The sequence below is a fragment of the Patiria miniata genome, unplaced genomic scaffold, assembly GCF_015706575.1.
Source record: "Patiria miniata isolate m_02_andy unplaced genomic scaffold, ASM1570657v1 HiC_scaffold_18, whole genome shotgun sequence".
Lineage (NCBI taxonomy): Eukaryota > Metazoa > Echinodermata > Asteroidea > Valvatida > Asterinidae > Patiria > Patiria miniata.
Genome location: NW_024037056.1, coordinates 17,324,375 through 17,348,048, shown reverse-complemented (window position 1 = coordinate 17,348,048; position 23,674 = coordinate 17,324,375). Strand labels below are relative to the sequence as shown.

General features: G+C 38.1%; 2 protein-coding genes across 2 annotated transcripts; one reads left to right on the top strand and one right to left on the bottom strand.

Moving 5' to 3' along the window:
* Positions 1-8,076: 8,076 nt before the first annotated feature.
* LOC119724952 (60S ribosomal protein L11) lies at positions 8,077-12,867 on the bottom strand. Its single transcript, XM_038196284.1, has 5 exons — positions 12,765-12,867; positions 10,663-10,822; positions 9,391-9,497; positions 8,881-9,123; positions 8,077-8,365 (listed from the first exon to the last, which is right to left on the bottom strand). The coding sequence occupies exons 1-5, from the start codon at positions 12,768-12,770 to the stop codon at positions 8,336-8,338; spliced, it is 546 nt and encodes a 181-aa protein (XP_038052212.1). The 5' UTR covers positions 12,771-12,867; the 3' UTR covers positions 8,077-8,335.
* Positions 12,868-12,998: 131 nt separating this feature from the next.
* LOC119724951 (dynein regulatory complex protein 1-like) lies at positions 12,999-23,428 on the top strand. Its single transcript, XM_038196283.1, has 17 exons — positions 12,999-13,223; positions 13,803-13,893; positions 14,569-14,681; positions 14,852-15,035; positions 15,510-15,647; positions 16,188-16,397; positions 16,845-16,984; positions 17,096-17,230; positions 17,653-17,802; positions 18,601-18,853; positions 19,702-19,791; positions 20,510-20,650; positions 21,050-21,160; positions 21,581-21,750; positions 22,021-22,077; positions 22,356-22,451; positions 22,562-23,428. Exons 1-17 carry the CDS (start codon positions 13,108-13,110, stop codon positions 22,722-22,724), a joined length of 2,358 nt encoding a protein of 785 aa, XP_038052211.1. The 5' UTR covers positions 12,999-13,107; the 3' UTR covers positions 22,725-23,428.
* The last annotated feature ends 246 nt before the right edge of the window (positions 23,429-23,674 follow it).

Here is a 23,674-nt window from a genome sequence, read left to right as displayed (position 1 = left end):
TTACAAATGAGGGCGCGCTATATAAACACTGCTCACCGAGCTCCTTTTTTCGAAATAAAAAAATGTATGGGGTTAGCCTTGCATTTTTCAAAATTGGCCAAAATTTGACTTTTATTGGAAAATCGACCTTGCTTTTTTATCAAAATTTAGCAATATTTTACCAAAATGCAAGGCACCCCTTATTTTTGTTAACTTTCGAACAAAAAATCAAACTATGCTTAATTTTGATAAAAATGCAAGGCTAACCCCTTCCTTTTTTTAATTTTGATAAAAATTCAAATTATGCCCAATTTTGATAAAAATGCAAAGCTAACCACTTACTTTTGTTAATTTTCGAAAAAAGCCAAAATTTGCCCAATTTTGATAAAAATGCAAGGCTAACCCCTTACTTTCGTTAATTTTCGAAAAAAGGCCAAATTTGCCCATTTTTCGATAAAAATGCAAGGCTAACCCCTTACTTTCGTTAATTTTCGAAAAAAGCCAAAATTTGCCCAATTTTGATAAAAATGCAAGGCTAACCCCTTACTTTTGATCATTTTCGAAAAAAGTCAAAATTTGCCCAATTTTGATAAAAATGCAAGGCTAACCCCTTACTTTTGATGATTTTCGAAAAAAGGCAAAATTTGCCCAATTTTGATAAAAATGCAAGGCTAACCCCTTACTTTAGTTAATTTTGGAAAAAAGGCAAATTTGCCCATTTTTGATAAAAATGCAAGGCTAACCCCTTAGTTTTGTTAATTTTAGAAAAAAGGCAAAATTTGCCCAATTTTGATAAAAATGCAAGGCTAACCCCTTACTTTAGTTAATTTTGGAAAAAAGGCAAATTTGCCCATTTTTGATAAAAATGCAAGGCTAACCCCTTACTTTTGATAATTTTCGAAAAAAGCCAAAATTTGCCCAATTTTGATAAAAATGCAAGGCTAACCCCTTACTTTTGATGATTTTCGAAAAAAGCCAAAATTTACCCAATTTTGATAAAAATGCAAGGCTAACCCCTTACTTTTGTTAATTTTCGAAAAAAGCCAAAATTTGCCCAATTTTGATAAAAATGCAAGGCTAACCCCTTACTTTTGGAAATTTTCAAAAAAAACAAAATTTGCCCAATTTTGTTAAAAATGCAAGGCTAACCCCTTACTTTTGATCATTTTCGAAAAAAGTCAAAATTTGCCCAATTTTGATAAAAATGCAAGGCTAACCCCTTACTTTAGTTAATTTTGGAAAAAAGGCAAATTTGCCCATTTTTGATAAAAATGCAAGGCTAACCCCTTACTTTTGATAATTTTCGAAAAAAGCCAAAATTTGCCCAATTTTGATAAAAATGCAAGGCTAACCCCTTACTTTTGATAATTTTCGAAAAAAGCCAAAATTTGCCCAATTTTGATAAAAATGCAAGGCTAACCCCTTACTTTTGTTAATTTTCGAAAAAAGCCAAAATTTGCCCATTTTTGATAAAAATGCAAGGCTAACCCCTTAGTTTAGTTAATTTTGGAAAAAAGCCAAAATTAACCCAATTTTGATAAAAATGCAAGGCTAACCCCTTACTTTTGTTAATTTTCGAAAAAAGCCAAAATTTGCCCAATTTCGATAAAAATGCAAGGCTAACCCCTTACTTTTGGAAATTTTCAAAAAAAACAAAATTTGCCCAATTTTGTTAAAAATGCAAGGCTAACCCCTTACTTTTGATCATTTTCGAAAAAAGTCAAAATTTGCCCAATTTTGATAAAAATGCAAGGCTAACCCCTTACTTTTGATAATTTTCCAAAAAAGCCAAAATTTGCCCAATTTTGATAAAAATGCAAGGCTAACCCCTTACTTTTTTTAATTTTCAAAAAAGGTCAAAATTTGCCCAATTTTGATAAAAATGCAAGGCTAACCCCTTACTTTCGTTAATTTTCGAAAAAGTCAAAATTTGCCCAATTTTGATAAAAATGCAAGGCTAACCCCTTACTTTTGTTAATTTTCGAAAAAAGTCAAAATTTGCCCATTTTGATAAAAATGCAAGGCTAACCCCTTACCTTGTTAATTTTAGAGAAAAGTCAAAATTTGCCCAATTTTGATAAAAATGCAAGGCTAACCCCTTACTTTTGATGATTTTCCAAAAAAGGCAAAATTTGCCCAATTTTGATAAAAATGCAAGGCTAACCCCTTACTTTTGTTAATTTTCGAAAAAAGGCAAAATTTGCCCATTTTGATAAAAATGCAAGGCTAACCCCTTACCTTGGTTAATTTTCGAAAAAAGCCAAAATTTGCCCAATTTTGATAAAAATGCAAGGCTAACCCCTTACTTTTGATAATTTTCGAATAAAGTCAAAATTTGCCTAATTTTGATAAAAATGCAAGGCTAACCCCTTACTTTTGTTAATTTTTGAAAAAAGCCAAAATTTGCCCAATTTTGATAAAAATGCAAGGCTAACCCCTTACTTTTGTTAATTTTCGAAAAAAGCCAAAATTTGCCCAATTTTGATAAAAATGCAAGGCTAACCCCTTACTTTTGATCATTTTCGAAAAAAGTCAAAATTTGCCCAATTTTGATAAAAATGCAAGGCTAACCCCTTACTTTAGGAAATTTTCAAAAAAACCAAAATTTGCCCAATTTTGATAAAAATGCAAGGCTAACCCCTTACTTTTGATGATTTTCGAAAAAAAGGCAAATTTGCCCATTTCTGATAAAAATGCAAGGCTAACCCCTTACTTTTGATAATTTTCGAAAAAAGCCAAAATTTGCCCAATTTTGATAAAAATGCAAGGCTAACCCCTTACTTTCGTTAATTTTCGAAAAAGTCAAAATTTGCCCAATTTTGATAAAAATGCAAGGCTAACCCCTTACTTTTGTTAATTTTCGAAAAAAGTCAAAATTTGCCCATTTTGATAAAAATGCAAGGCTAACCCCTTACCTTGTTAATTTTAGAAAAAAGTCAAAATTTGCCCAATTTTGATAAAAATGCAAGGCTAACCCCTTACTTTTGATGATTTTCCAAAAAAGGCAAAATTTGCCCAATTTTGATAAAAATGCAAGGCTAACCCCTTACTTTTGTTAATTTTCGAAAAAAGGCAAAATTTGCCCATTTTGATAAAAATGCAAGGCTAACCCCTTACCTTGGTTAATTTTCGAAAAAAGCCAAAATTTGCCCAATTTTGATAAAAATGCAAGGCTAACCCCTTACTTTTGATAATTTTCGAATAAAGTCAAAATTTGCCTAATTTTGATAAAAATGCAAGGCTAACCCCTTACTTTTGTTAATTTTTGAAAAAAGCCAAAATTTGCCCAATTTTGATAAAAATGCAAGGCTAACCCCTTACTTTTGTTAATTTTCGAAAAAAGCCAAAATTTGCCCAATTTTGATAAAAATGCAAGGCTAACCCCTTACTTTTGATCATTTTCGAAAAAAGTCAAAATTTGCCCAATTTTGATAAAAATGCAAGGCTAACCCCTTACTTTAGGAAATTTTCAAAAAAACCAAAATTTGCCCAATTTTGATAAAAATGCAAGGCTAACCCCTTACTTTTGATGATTTTCGAAAAAAAGGCAAATTTGCCCATTTCTGATAAAAATGCAAGGCTAACCCCTTACTTTTGATAATTTTCGAAAAAAGCCAAAATTTGCCCAATTTTGATAAAAATGCAAGGCTAACCCCTTACTTTTGTTAATTTTCGAAAAAAGCCAAAATTTGCCCAATTTTGATAAAAATGCAAGGCTAACCCCTTACTTTTGTTAATTTTAGAAAAAAGGCAAAATTTGCCCAATTTTGATAAAAATGCAAGGCTAACCCCTTACTTTTGATAATTTTCGAATAAAGTCAAAATTTGCCCAATTTTGATAAAAATGCAAGGCTAACCCCTTACTTTTGATAATTTTGGAAAAAAGCCAAAATTTGCCCAATTTTGATAAAAATGCAAGGCTAACCCCTTACTTTTGATAATTTTCCAAAAAAGCCAAAATTTGCCCAATTTTGATAAAAATGCAAGGCTAACCCCTTACTTTTTTTAATTTTCAAAAAAGGTCAAAATTTGCCCAATTTTGATAAAAATGCAAGGCTAACCCCTTACTTTCGTTAATTTTCGAAAAAGTCAAAATTTGCCCAATTTTGATAAAAATGCAAGGCTAACCCCTTACTTTTGTTAATTTTCGAAAAAAGTCAAAATTTGCCCATTTTGATAAAAATGCAAGGCTAACCCCTTACCTTGTTAATTTTAGAGAAAAGTCAAAATTTGCCCAATTTTGATAAAAATGCAAGGCTAACCCCTTACTTTTGATGATTTTCCAAAAAAGGCAAAATTTGCCCAATTTTGATAAAAATGCAAGGCTAACCCCTTACTTTTGTTAATTTTCGAAAAAAGGCAAAATTTGCCCATTTTGATAAAAATGCAAGGCTAACCCCTTACCTTGGTTAATTTTCGAAAAAAGCCAAAATTTGCCCAATTTTGATAAAAATGCAAGGCTAACCCCTTACTTTTGATAATTTTCGAATAAAGTCAAAATTTGCCTAATTTTGATAAAAATGCAAGGCTAACCCCTTACTTTTGTTAATTTTTGAAAAAAGCCAAAATTTGCCCAATTTTGATAAAAATGCAAGGCTAACCCCTTACTTTTGTTAATTTTCGAAAAAAGCCAAAATTTGCCCAATTTTGATAAAAATGCAAGGCTAACCCCTTACTTTTGTTAATTTTAGAAAAAAGGCAAAATTTGCCCAATTTTGATAAAAATGCAAGGCTAACCCCTTACTTTTGATAATTTTCGAAAAAAGTCAAAATTTGCCCAATTTTGATAAAAATGCAAGGCTAACCCCTTACTTTTGATAATTTTTGAAAAAAGCCAAAATTTGCCCAATTTTGATAAAAATGCAAGGCTAACCCCTTACTTTTGTTAATTTTCGAAAAAAGCCAAAATTTGCCCAATTTTGATAAAAATGCAAGGCTAACCCCTTACTTTAGTTAATTTTGGAAAAAAGGCAAATTTGCCCATTTTTGATAAAAATGCAAGGCTAACCCCTTACTTTTGTTAATTTTCGAAAAAAGCCAAAATTTGCCCAATTTTGATAAAAATGCAAGGCTAACCCCTTACTTTTGTTAATTTTGGAAAAAAGCCAAAATTTGCCCAATTTTGATAAAAATGCAAGGCTAACCCCTTACTTTTGATAATTTTCGAATAAAGTCAAAATTTGCCTAATTTTGATAAAAATGCAAGGCTAACCCCTTACTTTTGTTAATTTTGGAAAAAAGCCAAAATTTGCCCAATTTTGATAAAAATGCAAGGCTAACCCCTTACTTTTGATAATTTTCCAAAAAAGCCAAAATTTGCCCAATTTTGATAAAAATGCAAGGCTAACCCCTTACTTTTGTTAATTTTCGAAAAAAGCCAAAATTTGCCCAATTTTGATAAAAATGCAAGGCTAACCCCTTACTTTAGTTAATTTTGGAAAAAAGGCAAATTTGCCCATTTTTGATAAAAATGCAAGGCTAACCCCTTACTTTTGTTAATTTTCGAAAAAAGCCAAAATTTGCCCAATTTTGATAAAAATGCAAGGCTAACCCCTTACTTTTGTTAATTTTGGAAAAAAGCCAAAATTTGCCCAATTTTGATAAAAATGCAAGGCTAACCCCTTACTTTTGTTAATTTTGGAAAAAAGCCAAAATTTGCCCAATTTTGATAAAAATGCAAGGCTAACCCCTTACTTTTGATAATTTTCGAATAAAGTCAAAATTTGCCTAATTTTGATAAAAATGCAAGGCTAACCCCTTACTTTTGTTAATTTTTGAAAAAAGCCAAAATTTGCCCAATTTTGATAAAAATGCAAGGCTAACCCCTTACTTTTGATAATTTTCCAAAAAAGCCAAAATTTGCCCAATTTTGATAAAAATGCAAGGCTAACCCCTTACTTTTTTTAATTTTCAAAAAAGGTCAAAATTTGCCCAATTTTGATAAAAATGCAAGGCTAACCCCTTACTTTCGTTAATTTTCGAAAAAGTCAAAATTTGCCCAATTTTGATAAAAATGCAAGGCTAACCCCTTACTTTTGTTAATTTTCGAAAAAAGTCAAAATTTGCCCATTTTGATAAAAATGCAAGGCTAACCCCTTACCTTGTTAATTTTAGAGAAAAGTCAAAATTTGCCCAATTTTGATAAAAATGCAAGGCTAACCCCTTACTTTTGATGATTTTCCAAAAAAGCCAAAATTTGCCCAATTTTGATAAAAATGCAAGGCTAACCCCTTACTTTTGTTAATTTTCGAAAAAAGGCAAAATTTGCCCATTTTGATAAAAATGCAAGGCTAACCCCTTACCTTGGTTAATTTTGGAAAAAAGCCAAAATTTGCCCAATTTTGATAAAAATGCAAGGCTAACCCCTTACTTTTGATAATTTTCGAATAAAGTCAAAATTTGCCTAATTTTGATAAACATGCAAGGCTAACCCCTTACTTTTGTTAATTTTTGAAAAAAGCCAAAATTTGCCCAATTTTGATAAAAATGCAAGGCTAACCCCTTACTTTTGTTAATTTTCGAAAAAAGCCAAAATTTGCCCAATTTTGATAAAAATGCAAGGCTAACCCCTTACTTTTGTTAATTTTAGAAAAAAAGCCAAAATTTGCCCAATTTTGATAAAAATGCAAGGCTAACCCCTTACTTTTGATAATTTTCGAAAAAAGTCAAAATTTGCCCAATTTTGATAAAAATGCAAGGCTAACCCCTTACTTTAGTTAATTTTGGAAAAAAGCCAAAATTTGCCCAATTTTGATAAAAATGCAAGGCTAACCCCTTACTTTTGATAATTTTCGAATAAAGTCAAAATTTGCCTAATTTTGATAAAAATGCAAGGCTAACCCCTTACTTTTGTTAATTTTGGAAAAAAGCCAAAATTTGCCCAATTTTGATAAAAATGCAAGGCTAACCCCTTACTTTTGATAATTTTCCAAAAAAGCCAAAATTTGCCCAATTTTGATAAAAATGCAAGGCTAACCCCTTACTTTTTTTAATTTTCAAAAAGGTCAAAATTTGCCCAATTTTGATAAAAATGCAAGGCTAACCCCTTACTTTCGTTAATTTTCGAAAAAGTCAAAATTTGCCCAATTTTGATAAAAATGCAAGGCTAACCCCTTACTTTTGTTAATTTTCGAAAAAAGTCAAAATTTGCCCATTTTGATAAAATGCAAGGCTAACCCCTTACCTTGTTAATTTTAGAGAAAAGTCAAAATTTGCCCAATTTTGATAAAAATGCAAGGCTAACCCCTTACTTTTGATGATTTTCCAAAAAAGGCAAAATTTGCCCAATTTTGATAAAAATGCAAGGCTAACCCCTTACTTTTGTTAATTTTCGAAAAAAGGCAAAATTTGCCCATTTTGATAAAAATGCAAGGCTAACCCCTTACCTTGGTTAATTTTCGAAAAAAGCCAAAATTTGCCCAATTTTGATAAAAATGCAAGGCTAACCCCTTACTTTTGATAATTTTCGAATAAAGTCAAAATTTGCCTAATTTTGATAAAAATGCAAGGCTAACCCCTTACTTTTGTTAATTTTTGAAAAAAGCCAAAATTTGCCCAATTTTGATAAAAATGCAAGGCTAACCCCTTACTTTTTTTAATTTTCAAAAAAGGTCAAAATTTGCCCAATTTTGATAAAAATGCAAGGCTAACCCCTTACTTTTGTTAATTTTCGAAAAAAGTCAAAATTTGACCAATTTTGATAAAAATGCAAGGCTAACCCCTTACTTTTGTTAATTTTCGAAAAGTCAACATTTTCCCAATTTTGATAAAAATGCAATTTTTATAACAATTTGGCATAATTTGACGGGTTTTTTTCGAAACTTAGCAAAAGTAAGGTGTCAGCCTTGCATTTTTACAAAATGGGGCAAATTTTGACCCTTTTTTCCAAATTAAAAATGCAAGGGGTTAGGCTTGCATTTGTATCAAAATTCTTGCAAAATTTGCCACCTTTTGAAAATTAACAAAAGGGGTTATCCTGGGATTTTTATCAAAATGGGGCGATATTTGCCGGGGGGGGGGGAGGAATTACTCACCACTTTCTGAATTTAGTCATGGAAACACGGAAGACACTCCGAATAAATCAACAACTGAGTCCAATTTTACTGGTCAACTGGTCAATGGTTTTATTTATTGTCAAGACACAAGGAAATACGGGAAATCTTCAAAGGTTCCTTGAAGTACAAGTGTTCTCATACTTGTGATAAGCTAGGCTTCTTGGGTGTGCTGGCGCTCAGTGGTGGCATTGACAAGCCTTAAGGAAATAAAGGAAGTTATTCACAAGTGTTCTCGCTGTACAGGTGCAACCAAAGGTGCAAGTTAGGTGTTCTTGGTCACGCTGGCTTGATTCTGTCTGGGTCTACTTGCCTGGAAGGAGGATACCGTCGTACTGGACACAAAGAAAATACAATGGCGAGAACAAAATACTGTGATTATCCGTTATTCTTATCATAGTTTGTTGGTATTACATCAGGCCATCTGAAGTGTGGATGTACGAAGTCAAATTCATTCAAATTTCAAGATGGAGTGCTGTGGCCTTGTGGTCTGAAGTACTGGCCTCATGGTCCTAGAGCATTGAATTCAAATTTGTTGAAATTTAAACCTTAATATTTTTTTTTTTACATATTTATTATAGTAGATCCCAAAATGTTGGTTGAAACAGAACAGAGTTGACCTTGAAGATGACAAAAAAGATCTGATTTTTTTGGCAGAAACAATAAAACAAAGAAGGGCTTCTATGAGGGCTTTGTCCTGGAATAGACGTATCAAGCAAAAATGCACAGTTGGAAAACTGACGAATTCCTGAAAAAAAATGCTCAGACTAGCAAGGTTACGCAGTTATAACATAAGAAATGCACCCCAATGGCAAATCAATCAGTCATCAAGTACCCAGATTCAACCCACCTTCTGCTGGAACCACTTCATGGACTCCTCCTTGGACACTCGGTGCTTGGCCCCCACCCTGCCCTGCTTACGCCTCTTGTGACGCACGTTGAACCCTGGCCGGCCCAGCACCACGTAGAAGTCCATACCGTAGATGCCGATGCTGGGGTCGTACTTGATGCCCAGATCAATGTGCTCCTGGATGCCAAAGCCAAAGTTGCCCGTCTTGGAGAAGTTGCCCTTCCTCAGCTCGTACTCACGCACCTGGATAGAAAAAGCAGGAACAACCTTCTTAAAAATGTTTTGTTTAACAGTGTGCATTCCTTTGGCAGCTTGGTGGGGCAAAGGACATCAAAAACACCATGAAACAAAGGTGATGCTATTACATTCCATGTCTATTCTTTCAACAAATTTACAGTACAACATTGGACTGGGCACACGCCTGGCACAAAAAGATACTTAGACACGAGTTAAGATGGCATGTAGAAATGACCGTCACACACACTGAGAATTAATTTGCAGATAAATTACCTTGAGTCCCTTCTCCAGGATTTCTTCAGCCTTAGATCCCCTGACGGTGCAGTGCACGGCAATCTTCTCATTCCTACGGATACCGAAGGAACGCACGGTGTAGCGAGCTGAAAGTGAGGAAAATTTAATACACAATTTATGAGGAAAACTGGAGAGAAACACACAGAGCATAAGATGACAATTGCAAAAGAGAAAATTGTATAACATCATCTCTGGGGGGGGGGCCTTTTAGAAAGCATCCACCAAAATGGATTCAAGATAAGCCCTCTTATTTTTATAATTTGTATATTTCAGGTTCCTCCTGTTGGTAATCAGTTTAAAACAGCTTTTCATTGCTTGTTTTTCATTGTTTTTTAATATACAATATATAATGGTAAGAATAATTTCATGAGGTGACAGATGGCTTCGCCTCGTGGAATGGAACATTCCATCTGTCACCCGATGACATTATTTTATGCATGCATGTGAAACATTCATTACTTGTTTTATACACAACACCCGAATAATTCCTCGTCATCTGGCTGATCAGAGCACCAATTGTGGGACCGTGCAATGAAAATCTTTACTGTGGAATACTACTTCTATGTTTGCGGTGTTTTCAGTTGTCAGCATTGCTGGATTGTTTGTGTGTTTCTCTTACATAAGTAGCACTGGTAACATTGCATGATAACAGTGGGTTGCAAAAGAGAATTACTTTAGCACATTTTTAATCAAAGCAGGACCAGAGATAATGGGTGGTTATCACGGCCTGAACCAATGTGCGAAGACACCAGCAAACACGAATATTCACAAACTCTTGGAAAAATCAATTAGACCCCACCCCCCAATAAATTGTTCTGCTTCTGATTACGCAGCATTTGAAAATAGGGTAGGTAGGTAGGGATTTTTTTTTTTTAGCAAATTTTTTTGAGTAGGATCATATGTAGGTGTCTGAATGTAGTCAAGGATAAAAGGTAGTAATCGATGGTTTTCGAGGATTTTCCTCATTTTCCCCAAAATAAATTAGGGTGGGGCTGTCAAAATAGGGTAGGTAAGGTAACCAGAAGCAGAAGTATTTTTTTGGGGGGGGGGGCCTTATTGGAAAGATCCGGGTAAATGTGTCAACTTATAACAAAAGACATTGACAAAATGGGGAACCACCAACACAGGGCTGGATAGCTCGGTTGGTAGAGCACCGGGATGGCGATCCAGGGGTCACAGGTTCAAACCCCGATCCAGTCAACTTCTTTGTTCAACTTCAAAATCAATGAAGGGTTAAAAGCTGTTGCTCACCTTTTGAGAAGACCGGGGTCTGGCCCGTCAGTTGTTCCAGCACCTTGGCAGCTCTGGTCAGCCTGTCACCGCTCTCTCCCACGCAGATGTTGAGGCACAGCTTGCGGATGCGCAGCTCACGCATCACATTCTGCTTCTCCTTGCTCTCCTCGCCTTGGTTCTGAAGAAAAAAAGGATGAAATAACCAGTCAAAAAGGACAATGAAGTGGAGATATTTCAGATTATGGAGAATTTTTTTTTATTATTAACCCTAACCCACCTCACTCCTCCAAAATCCTCCTGGCGGTTTTGGAGGATTCTAGAGGATTGAGAATGAATGGTGATTGAATCAAATGAGGATTCTGGAGGATTGAGGATGAATGGTGATTGAAGCACATGAGGATTTTGGAGGATTGAGGATGAATGGTGATTGAAGCACAAGAGGATTTTGGAGGATTGAGGATGAATGCATTTTGAGGCAGGACTGTCTGATGATTTTGAAGGATTTGACGTTGGTTATCATTCATTTAAACACGAGTGCAAAGTTTTGGGATGAGGAGGATTTTGGAGGATTGAGGATGAATGCACTTTGAGGCAGGACTGTCTGACAATTTTGAAAAATTTAGGCGGAGTTGCAAAATTTTGGATGATTTTGGAGGATTGAGGATGGTTGTAAGCAACAAGGGCCTAGGGGGTTAGGGTTAAGAGTTCTTATGTAGCGCTTTACATCTTTATTACCCCTGCTCAATGGGCCCATGAACCATTCCAAATACCATCTCAGCTCCTTGGGGAGTATACGCAGACTGGACTCGAAACCAAAAACCTGAAGAATTACCCACAGACCGCAAATTCATTGCCCCAGACCACGAGGCCATGGCACTCACAGCAAATTGTTCATGAAACTTGGCGTAGCTGCCCAACATTTAAATTATTTAACATCTTGGACGAGATGTGAGTGTCTTGTATCAATCTTGATAAGCTTTGTAGGTCCCATGGCGATCATCACAATTTGCTGGTATTGGTAAAATAGGTCATTTTCAGTCGCTACCCCAGAAACTCACGCCACTTTATAATTATATGATTGTGCAAGTTATGCTAATTGGCTATCAGTATCATTTTTTGCACAACACAAGTTGCAGACGTATTTACGCACCATGAAACTTTCGTAAATTGTCATAACTAAAATGTTGACAATGTTGCGTAGCGTTAAATCTTGTGCAACTTGAGCAATAAATTGTGGCGCAAGTGGAATTAAGCCTAACGATATCATGCCAATACGTAAAGTTTCATGAAAATTGAAATGAAGTGGCTATCGTTACGGCAGCCGTTGTTTGGCGCCCTCTACGATACTTTTTTGATACGCATGCAGGTATATAATTATTTGTTTCCCCACGTTTTGGTAAGCAGTGCGACAGCTCAGTCGATAGAGGGTAGGATTTTGCACCGTGAGGTTGCGGGTTCGCATCTCAGTTTTGCACTCGAACTATTTTCCTTTTCTAACCTGAGGCTTTGGAGGATTTTTTTAAAAAGGGAAATATAGTCCAAATTTCATAACGTTCAAATTCACTTTTTTTCCTTCTAATTTTATATTCTCTTCTCATGTTTTTATAAAAGTTGCAGTACTACCGTAACAATAGAAAATGGGAAATGCGTTTACGGCTGCCGTAACGATAGCCACTGCGAAATTGAAAACTCACTCACAAAATGGAGAAGAAATCTTTCTCCACACTCAAAATCAAAATCGTGTTTGCAATGAATGACCACGATTTGGTTACAGGGGCTTCATTTAGGTTACAACACATATATGGTGAAAAGTTACTACATTCTAGCCGGGGCCAAGTTGACTTCGAACAAAGTTGAATTCATACCACCAGAGCTGCCCCACACTACACGCAAGATCACGGGAATTCCCCGTACATACGATTTCCAGTGTTGAGCTACTGAGCGAATCGGTAATTGTAAATATCAAAATAACATTAACAGGAAACGACAATGGGATAATTATCAAAATTGTGAAAAGGCAGAACTCTGATCTATTTTTTCTTCCCCTCCATATCCTATTGTGATGCAGTAAATTCAAGATTATGACGGATTTTGTCGACAATTCTAAATCCAGCACTCACCGCCATGTTGGCTAGTGCAAAAGAACGCACTGAATTGTGGGAAATTTTTACTTCGCTTTCAGGCACTATACAATTGTACACATTTAATCTGACTTAGATTCATATAAAAAGTAAGGTAATTTTTAATAATTGATTATAAATGTTTTTAGCAATAAATTAAATATTTTAAAGTGAAATATAATGGATTCAATTTACTTTACCGTATGATATATTTATTTTATTTTTGCCTTTTATGTAGAGGCTGTCATGTAAACATACAGGATTTTTGCGTTAGCAACCGCTGCATAAGTTTGTGCACAGAGTGTAATTGACTCGCCAGAAAAACCATTAAAAGCAGACAAAAATGAACGGACACGACGAAGAAGAGGACACGGGTCCTTCAGTTGACTCTACAGATCCAGAAGAGCGTATTGCTGCTCGAAGAATTCGCATCGCAAAGCGCGTTGAGATGGCGAGAAGGTGAGAAAAAAAATAAGAATTGTTGGCCGCAGTTTAACTTGTCCCATTGACTTTATGCATGTAGAGGGCGCTGTTCACATATTTGGGGGCGGGGCCGGGGGAGGTAGTCCTAGACTTTTTATGAGTAGGCGTGGGATAGCCTATGGGATTTTTTTGTTGTCCACAAATTAATTGCCAACAAGCAAACCATTTCTGGTATGACATTAATTTATTCACCATTTGCATTTACACCAAATATGAAATAAGCAGTGTTGCATTTGACATATTTTTGGAAAAAGTGACGACCGACTAATTGTAAACATTCTCCCAGTGCAGTTATTTTAGTTTCTACCATGGATTCCTACCTCCGTGTTTCTAACAATGTCTCCGCACTGGGATTAAATTTGGGCCGCAGAAAGTCATTTGTTGCGTAAACCTTCCCGTACCGTACTCTCTCATTATAATCTTAGGAGGGTGCACTGCTATTGACCAATAATCTAACACAGCTGTGGTTGTGGAAAAACATACCCCAAAAAACCTGGTAACTGTTCATCTACCACAACCAAATAAAAACATCTGGTACCAATTAATTTCCTGCAGAGAGGCGATGGGAGAAGACCCCAGCAAATTGAAGAAAGAAGACAAGGAGGAACAGAGCAAAAGCAAACGACAGATAGAAGATAGTAGACAGGTGGGTGTGTCACTAACGCCCAACTGTAGCACCGACCCAACTATAGTTGGGATGGTCCCAACTGTAGTTGAGTTAATCACAACCTATTGATTGGTTGGTCCCAACTATAGTTCGGACCGTCCCAACAATAGTTGGGGCAAATGGCACAGTTGGGTTAGTCTAACTGAATTCAGTCTGACAGGCTTAAGTTTGAATGAGAAACCTGACCAATGTGTTTGAATCCCAATTGCTAGGATTTTAAACTTTATTATCTGTAACATAGAATTACTTCTTTTTTGTTGTTGAGGTTTTCCTCTTTGAACAAGGCAACAATTTAAAGAATCAAGAAAACATGCATTCAATTTGAATTTTTGTTTGGATGGGGAAGGGATGCAGCATCCACCTCTGAAAATATAATTTTACATTTACAAAATGGCGTTTGTGTCCCAATGCAAGACGTTTCACTGCAATTGGTCATTGGGTTGGGGTAACTATAGCTTACTTAATAAGACTTTTTCAGAAGTTTAAGATATTTATGTGTGGTACAAATTAAATTATTGCGGATTGCAGCAACTCTCCATAAGTTGTTTATTGTCTGTTTATTTTTATTTAGCTTTTTTTTTTGCATTGCTTTCATCATTTTTTGAGAAAAAAAAAATTGTACAAAGTGTTCTGGTTTGTTGTTTTTGATGGCAGCGTCTGACTAAGTTGGAGTCTGATGGCTCAGAGCTCGTGACCAACGTCCGCGTGGCAGCTGATGCAAGAGAAGCTCACAGACGGACAGAGGAAGAAGAAATCCAGAGACAGAGGTATAATCAAACACTCTCAGAAACTCTCTCGTCAAAGCACTGAGATGTAGCCAAGGTACAGATGGATCACAAGTGCGTCACAAAGTCAGGTCGCAAGAAAATCACAAGTTGATTTACAATTTGTCGAAATTTCTTTGACAAAAGGCTGGATTTTTCTTTTTATCTGGAAGGAATGAGAAGCTGGAAGCGGAGGCCAAGGCAGGCCTGGAACGCTTTGACGAGATCACCAAGAAATGGGAGCAAGCCAACAGCCGAGACCTGCCCATGGAGCTGCACGACCTGCTGAAGCAACAGAAGTCTCTGTCTGAGGCCATGATCGATGAGAAGAACAAACTCATCAACGACTTCCAGTTGGTAAGATGACTAAATATGCCTGAATTTCATTCCACTTACCAATTTTCACTTCAAACTTAGAGCACGTTTATGGTTCAGAAGCAAGGAAAGTTGTGAAATCACCAGTGGTAGACTTTTTTGTTTTTGATTTTTGTTTTATAGAGGTCCATTGAAGTAGTCTTTATTGCACACAGTGGAAAAGACAAGATTGAGGCCTTGTCCGAAATGGGCTTCCAGAGCTCTGGCCACTTCTATTGTCAGCGCGTCCCCGCATATTTTCAATGGGTCTAGACCTAGCTATAGACAGCTGATTCGGATGCAGCCTAACTTGCACAATGATGGAATGAACTCTTGACATTAATACAGCACCGACCAAAATTTTGTGATGAAAGCATTATTGTTAACGTCATGAAATCCTTACTAAGCATCGCCCTGCTTTAATGGAAAAATGACCAGGGATTTGCCATACTAACCCAAGTTTGTAATTGACATCAGGAGCTGAAGAGTAAAGATGACCAGTATGTGAAAGATTTGAAGAAGCAAGCCGAGGACATCGATCTGATGATTGACAGGATAGAGGAGCAAGTCAAGAACCTGACCAAGGCATACAGGGATGAGGTCACCCAGATCGAGGTAATAATAATGTTATAATGATGTAGTGCTTACACCAAAAATGTAGATAGCACTCTGTACCAAAGTCTGAAAGTGCTTCACAATTATTACCCCTGTTGATCAGGCCATGTGACTAGTTTTTCTGTTACAGCTTAACCAGTTCGCGTCAGATGACGTGTATACACGCAAAGGTTTTGCGGTATTCGGAACGGATGATGGATAAACACGCAGCGAGCGAGGCCGGAAATATCTGTCAGCGACCCGCTCGCAGCGAGTGAGGCCGGAAATATGAGGGTGCTGCCCGAGGGTGATGGCTTCAACCCACCTGGCTTGAGGTTGAGTGAAAAGTAATCCTTCGCCTCGTTCCGTTCTTGTCAACATAATCCTGGTGTGAACAGGTTAATTTCAGCACAACCTGGTGTCTTGCCTCACAGGTTACCTATTTATACTCCTGGGTGAAGAGATGCAACTATAGTAAAGTGTCTTGCCTAAGAACACACAAAAATGCGACTGTTGGGGTTAGAATTTAATTATACATATTGTTATCTGTCCCCTGAGCAGAAATCCTTTGAGACGGAGCGGGGGGAGCTGATGGACAACAACCGGCGCAAGTGGGAGCAGGCCATGACGGGCCGGGGGGACCAGGAGCTGGAGTACATGAAGCAGCGAGAACGACGGGTGGAGGAGTTTGAGAAGCAGTTACAGCATCTCAGGATCCAAGACGCCGACGAGTACAACATGGTCAAGATTAAGCTGGAAACCGACGTGCAGGTCAGCCATCTTGGGTCAATTTTAAAAAAGAACTTGTTCTCTTTTTTTTGTAAAGCTTGGATCTATCTCCTACTTCAGCTTTTGTGGAGCACTGTGACCTCGTGGTCTGGAGCATTGACTCATAGTCTTGCGACCCCTTTTTATGATGTTAGCTCTATATGTCTCTTTCAAAGATGTCATTTCCTACAGACCAGCCATGAGCATCGGCATTTTGAGCATCACAACATCGGCTGTGTCGTATTTCGAACACATTTCAAGCAACAAGCGTGTTTGGAACCTTTTCAACCCTGCACAATGCGTGCTTGATTGCGTAAAGTACGCAGTTGCAGTTCTCCTACAGAGACGGCTGTCTTTTAGAGAGACCCATTGCAGGCTTTTCAAATGACCCTTTTTCCCCGTGGTTTTAATCCAAAGTTGCCATCCAATTTTGGTCCATATTCTTCCCAGGTTTTGGAGCAGCAACTTCAGCAGATGAAGGCAACGTACCAGCTCAACCAGGAGAAGCTAGAATACAACTTCCAGGTCCTCAAGAAACGCGACGAGGAAAACACCATCACCAAGTCACAACAGAAACGAAAGATCACGAGGTTTGTACCTTCGTCAGTCGCAGGAAACCGTTTCTTCAATTTTGTCTTGGATGTTTTGGCATTACTGCGTTTGCCCAAGTGAATTAAATCTTTTTTTTTTCTTGTGTGCAGACTTCAAGACGTGATGAACAATCTGAAAGTCAAGCTGTCCAAGCAGGAGAAGCAGTACCGTGAGGAGAACCAGGGCTTGGCGGACGACTACAAACGCATCACGGAGCAGTTCAAGGAACTACAGAAGAAATCCAAGTAAGAATTTGTTCCAAAACAAACGTGCCTCTCCTGGACTACTCTGTACGTGACAGTATAGATGATGCTTTGTGACAACTGTAGACAGCCTCAGTGAAAGGAATGCATTGCTGAGTATGGCGCAGCGTGGACAATTAATTTACTCTGAATGTGATGGTCAGGTGCCATTAGCAATGTGCTCGAATCCGAATGAAATTTTGGAGTATACATTCATCACTTGTCCTAATTTATTTATACAAATTTTCATCAATATTCTATGTGCTATAGGCTGAATCTCAAAATACAGCCGTGCGACTTCCAACTGGTTTTTTTTGTGCTGGAGGGTTACATTTTAGGTACACTGTGCATCTTCTTTAAAGCAAGATGGCTCGTAAAACCGTGAGTTCATCAAATGCTCTTTCTGTCGTCTACTTACGATTTAGGCACTTCCAGGCAACCGACACTAGAAAGTTCCACGACATATGGTGTATGAATGAGGACCAAGTCAAGGAACTAGCCCAGATCTGCCTGGAGCAGGACCGCATCATTGCCGAACAACAGCTGGGATTAACGTGGAAGGCACCCCAAGATATGTGAGTCACTCAACCATTGATGCAGGATCGACTTCCCCCTTTTTCCCCTCATTATTGACCTATTGATCTAATTACATGAAGTACAAATGGACGCAGAACGCGCAAAATCTGAGACATACAAAATTTAGTGTACAAGAACTCCATAGGGTTGTCTAAGGGGCGTGGCTAACTCGCAAACGGCGATAGGTCAGTTGGCTTTCTCGTCTCCCTCTTTTATAAGATTGATAGAAAAGGGTTGAGCCTACCCCCTAAATATGACGCTGAGGTGTTGCCAAGTTTTCAAGTTGCTCATCTAAGACCTGTACCAAATGGGCAAAATGGCAGTGAATATAATCTCAGTTATGGTCTTTGAAAATAAGCTTCATCTTACACAGAAAAGCCCTTTCCATTAACAAATTTTTATAAAAGATACAAATTGTATCTGAGAAAGTTTTGGGAGTTCACCCAAACGGTGTCTTGTATGTTGCAGAAAAAAATGAGCTTCTTAGCATCAGCCTTTTTTCCCGAGCAACATATTCTCAAATGAACTTATTTTAAAGTTACTTTTTTTGTAAAACTATAAGGCGAGTGCCCCCTTTTTCTGTGCCACTGCAGTCGTAACTTTTAGGCAAAGCTGTCAAGTGAAAAAAAAAAAACATTATTGAGTCTGAAATTAAATTGCTGAAACAAATTTGGAGTTTACTTTTAGAAAGATTCAAAAACATGTTTAGATCTCAAACATACATGATGACACTTTTATCGGCACTCACTTTGTTTGAAGTGTTTGAATTCACACCATGGTACTTTGCAACTCACCAGGTGGTTCATGGACAGCGTTGGGCCGATCCGCAGCCAGAAGAGCCAGGCTGAGGCCACGGCCACCTCCGCCCACGACGTCATCAAGGAAGTCATGTCTGTCGAGTCCAGCGTCCAGGGTGACGATGAGACCGTGGAGCAATCGCAGCCGGATGAGGGAGAGGAAGGGGAAGTGGAAGGGGAGACGGAGGGAGAGAAGACCAAAGTCTCCGTGAAGACTATCAAGAGAGTCTTGGAGTTGCTGTGTGATGAATCGGTAAGAAGGAGTGATTTCCATATCAAAAACTGGATTAGATGCAGAACACCGTAATACAAACTTGCATTTTTCTGTAAGGTTCGTGAAATTTTGAAGTTAATGCATGCATGCAACAGTCAGCAGAAAAGTTGTGCTTAGCATAGCAGAAAAATTGGCTAACCTTAAGCACTATTCACGGCGTGTGTGCTAACAGTCGCACGTGCATGAAGATTTCTATTGTTACGTCACTAAGTTAAGCAAATTTTTTCTCCGAAGTAAGCGTGCCTTTTGCTGTGCTTATGCTTGCAGTCTCCATGAAATAGACAGAGGCTCTATTAGCATAAATCGTGTGCTTAGTAGCGACATGTAATTGGGCCCTTTTTTATATAGCTTTAATAGAAAGACATTCTCTCGCAAAATTAAAATAGTCACATTAAGATGGAGATATAAATTTCATTCGGTTTTTTTTCATTGTCAGTGAGACTTGAGACGTTTGCGTGGTAGAAAGTCAAGTCAGTGTGCTCTGTCCATCTTCAGGAGATTCTTTTGCGAAGTCTCCTGAAGATGGTCCGAGCATACTGCCCGAAACGTCAGGTTACCAAACCGATTCTTTTTCAGAACTGCACACAGTCTTAAAGGAGATTTGACTACACAGTGCTTCCACAAACCTCATGGTTTTTGTCTTTCTACCAGGCAACCTAACTTCTCATAATTTTTTGGGTAAAAAATTAAAAATGTAAAACGAAATGCTTCATGCTTCACATAGACTTTGATTTGGAAAATGGAATCTACACCACGGCGTCTTTCTATAATGAGTTAACAAGCGGATGGACGTGACTTGTATAAACATTTTTTATTTTCTCTTGCAGGGTTTCCTTGTGGAGTCTAAGCTGAACACACTCCTTGCTCCCCTGGAGAAGGATGAGAGATGTCTCATGAAACTGGACGCCATCTTCGGGGTAAATCAAACTCTGCTGTAGTAGCCTCAAAGAAAACTTGTATTCTGGACATAATCTTACTGCAATGACTACCAAGATCAAGCTTGTGAATTAATAGATAAGGACCATTTCTTTAAAAAAAACCTTGCTAGGGTGTATTTAAAAACAATACATTAAAAGCATTAACCATGCACAATTAAAACAAATATCAAAACAAACACATCTACACAAACAAAAAGGGTCGGACAAGCACACACAAAACTGGGCTAGAAAAGTGGAATCAAAATTTTTAATTAATGACCAAACACTTGTCAACGTTACATGCAAGGTGGGGTGCTGTGGTCCAATGGTTACGGTGTTCAACTCACGTGCCGGGGTACGTGGGTTTGAACCCTGACGGGGAACATGGTGCTTGTGTTCTTGGGCAGGACACTTTACTACAATTGCCTCTGTCCACCCAGGAGTATAAATGGGTACCTGTGAAGGTACAGACCAGATTGCGCTGATCTCGAGCTGCTGCAGGAAAATGGTCTCCTTCCTGATGAACAGGGATAATAATTGTAAAGCGCTTGGAAACTGTGGGTAAAAAGCACAATACAAGCACCACATTACTTTAAGTACATGGCGTAAATGGGGGGAGGGGTGTTTGAAAAACCAAATGAACAAAAAAAAGGGAGGGGTAAGAAATAATTCAATTTTCCTTGTCCCCATTTTAACCTTTCCTCTTGCTGTAACACAGGCTCTTGGTGTTGAGACAGAGGAAGATGTCCACAAGCTAGCCAACTTCTTCATCAAGTATCAGACGCCTCTGGACGCACCAGCAGCCGAGGGCCAAACCGCTGATGAGGCAGCGCCTTTCACAGTCGACACTGAAAAACAGGTGAAGTTATTTAATCTTTAAAGTTGCCTGCAAATATACTTTGCCAGGTCATGGTTACATGTCCTTCCGGCGTTAACTGGTTAATATATTTCAGTACACGTTCTTGACTTGAAAAGAACTTTACAATATAAGATGGAATTTTTGTGCCGGGGTGATATAAATCAAATTAGGTTTTGCCCTTCACCGACGTTTTTAAACACTGTATACTCAGTGTGTTACCTCCCGAGTGAAAGTTGGAAAAAATCACTCGGGTGGGACTCGAACCCACTTTACAATAGATAACAGCTAGCAAAACGTGTACGGTTATGGAGAATGGAATATTAATTGAAAACTAAATCACTAAGTATATAGGGAGTTATTTTGTATATTTTTTATATTTTTATTTTTTTGGTCGCGCAGACAACACCTGAAGAGGGTGAAGCTTCTACGCAACACAGAGCATCACAGGTGACACAACCCACGACAACTAAGGTGGGGCAGGTGTCAGACGGAGCGGAGGATGTTGAACAGGTTAGTCATAGGATGAGCCAGCCGTAGACTTAAATACATTTAAATCTGGCATGCATGTGTGGTTGGAATTCCGAACTTGTTGATATTATTTAACAAAAGTTACCCATTAATGAGACATTGAATATGTGCAACGCACAAAGATCAGGTTATGCCATAATTAGATTACAAATTTTGAAAACTTGTGACCTGATAATAATTCAGTTCTTGCAGGCAGACTGGTTTCCTAGCCAGAATAAAAAAAAACAATCCCTATAGCTATATAAAGACTCTGGAAACCACACTATCATGGTGTGGGTCTGTTTGTGAGAAATAGCAATCGAAAATGAAAGTCTTTTTCAGAGGATGAAGATGATGAAGATGCCCAGACTAGAAAACAAGAAAAGAATTTGTTGACAAGGGCTTATTTATGACGTCTTTCAGGATGATTTTGATGAGGGGGATAACGCCGAGATCCTGCAGGTGACGGGACGGCAAGAGGAGGCAGCCGGATCCATCCGATCGACACGCTCAGACGCACCAGAGCTCATCCATCCAAACGACGTCGGCAAAGCGCTCCGAGACTTTGTCAATGAGCACAGCAAACCTGCCAAGTAGGTGGATCGAGTGGACGCTTGAAACGGGCTTAGAGAGAAGTCACACATTTTTGCAAGTACACAACTGCCTAAACATGTCTGTATCCATAGCTGTGCTTGTCTTGCTCAAGGCGTTCAACGATAGAGTCCGATTATCGATAGTTGGCCGCGAAAAACAGAAGCCGTACGCTATGCACGAAGCGTAAACAGCAACTTCAGCTAGGCTACAATATGCCAATCAGCTTTTCAGTTCCAATAATCTTTGTTTTCTTCCTTTTTTCCCCGCAGGGAAAAGGCAAAGTTCCAGACATTCCGCATCATCTCTGGGGAGGAAAGAGACGACAGGTCAGTCAGTTTGGGGCAAAAAAATAATAAATTCATAAAAATAAATGTCTATATTGTCTGATGTCTGAAGTTTTTAGAAATTCCAGTTTTTGTGTGTTTTCTCTTGACATTGTAAGTAATCCTTGAAGCAATACATTAGTTGAATGCTTGGGCGGTTTTGGTCAATACAAGGAGGGACCAGGCAGAGTGGGTTGGGGCAAAACAGGGACAAATGAGTTGATAAAATTTAAGTTGGGCCTATTTCATGTACTTGTCCTTTCCTTTTCTTACCTTTGCAGTGAGGACGCAGCTTACTGGGCCAGTTTCCCGTCAGTCCTGTCTGGGAAGCAGGAGAAAGTTTGGAAAGCTCTGCTCGACGGCCTGGAAAAATACAGGTATTTTTATCAAATTTTCAGGAAACTAAAAAGATGGCATGACCCACATGTGTCCCATATCCAAAAGACAAAAGACGTTTTTAATCTGATGTTCCTGTTTTTCTTTGCAGTGATGTTCTCAATCAGCGCTCCAAGCTCATAACGGAGACGGATTCGCTGAGGCAGCAGAACGCCGAGCTGCGCATGCTGCTTCACCAGTATATCAACTCCAAGGTCAACCAAGAACTGGAGATTCCGCCGACTAGAGTTCTGAACCTAGACGTCCCGCAATAATCGGCCAGACTTATCAATTGAACTCCCCAACCCCATCCTTACCCCCTAAGGTTAGGTCTCAAAGTGCTTCAGTTAACCTCTGTTCAACAGGCCATCAAGCATTTTTCTGCAGACTCGATCATTGCAATCTGGTCTTGTCCCTCACTCACATACACTCCTCGGTGGAGATAGGCAATTGTAGTAAAGTGTCTTGCCCAAGAACACAAGCGCCATGGTCTCTACCCTCACAGGTACCTATTTATACTCCTGGGTGGAGAGACGCAATTGTAGTAAAGTGTCTTGCCCAAGAACACAAGCATCATGGCCTCAACCCTCACAGGTACCTATTTATACTCGTGGGTGGAGAGAGGCAATTGTAGTAAAGTGTCTTGCCCACGGACACAAGCACAGTGTTCCCCACCAGGATTCAAACACATGTCCCATGGCACCATGGCACACGAGGCAAATGCCATAACCAGGCCACATCGCTCAGTCAGTTAAGTCCAAAATTGGGCCCGGGTTTTTCTTGTGAGAACCCAAGCATGAACTACCTGTCGTTCGTAATTTTAATGGTCCCGTTTGTATAAAAGCATTTTAATACTGTAAGTACATATAATTCTATAAATGCTATCCTATTTCGAGAAGTGTAACTGGTCCATGGTGTATGTACAAATGTATACTGACGATATTCTTCCTCATTTGAATAAAATCAATTATTGTTTGAATATCAATTTTCTGTGACTCCTTGTTAATTAATAACAAAATTCTATTCCTTGCACAGCAAGGGTTTATGATACGAGAGCAGATTCGGCGTTTAATTATGCAAAACAAGACTGCGTCTTGACCTCGAGATTCCGACCATTCAGCAGGCATCTATAATTATCGGGTCTGCGATTGGCTGAAGCATGGGATCGCATAAAATTTGCATGTTAATGAGGACATATCATCAGACATTCCACCGTGGCTCTGTA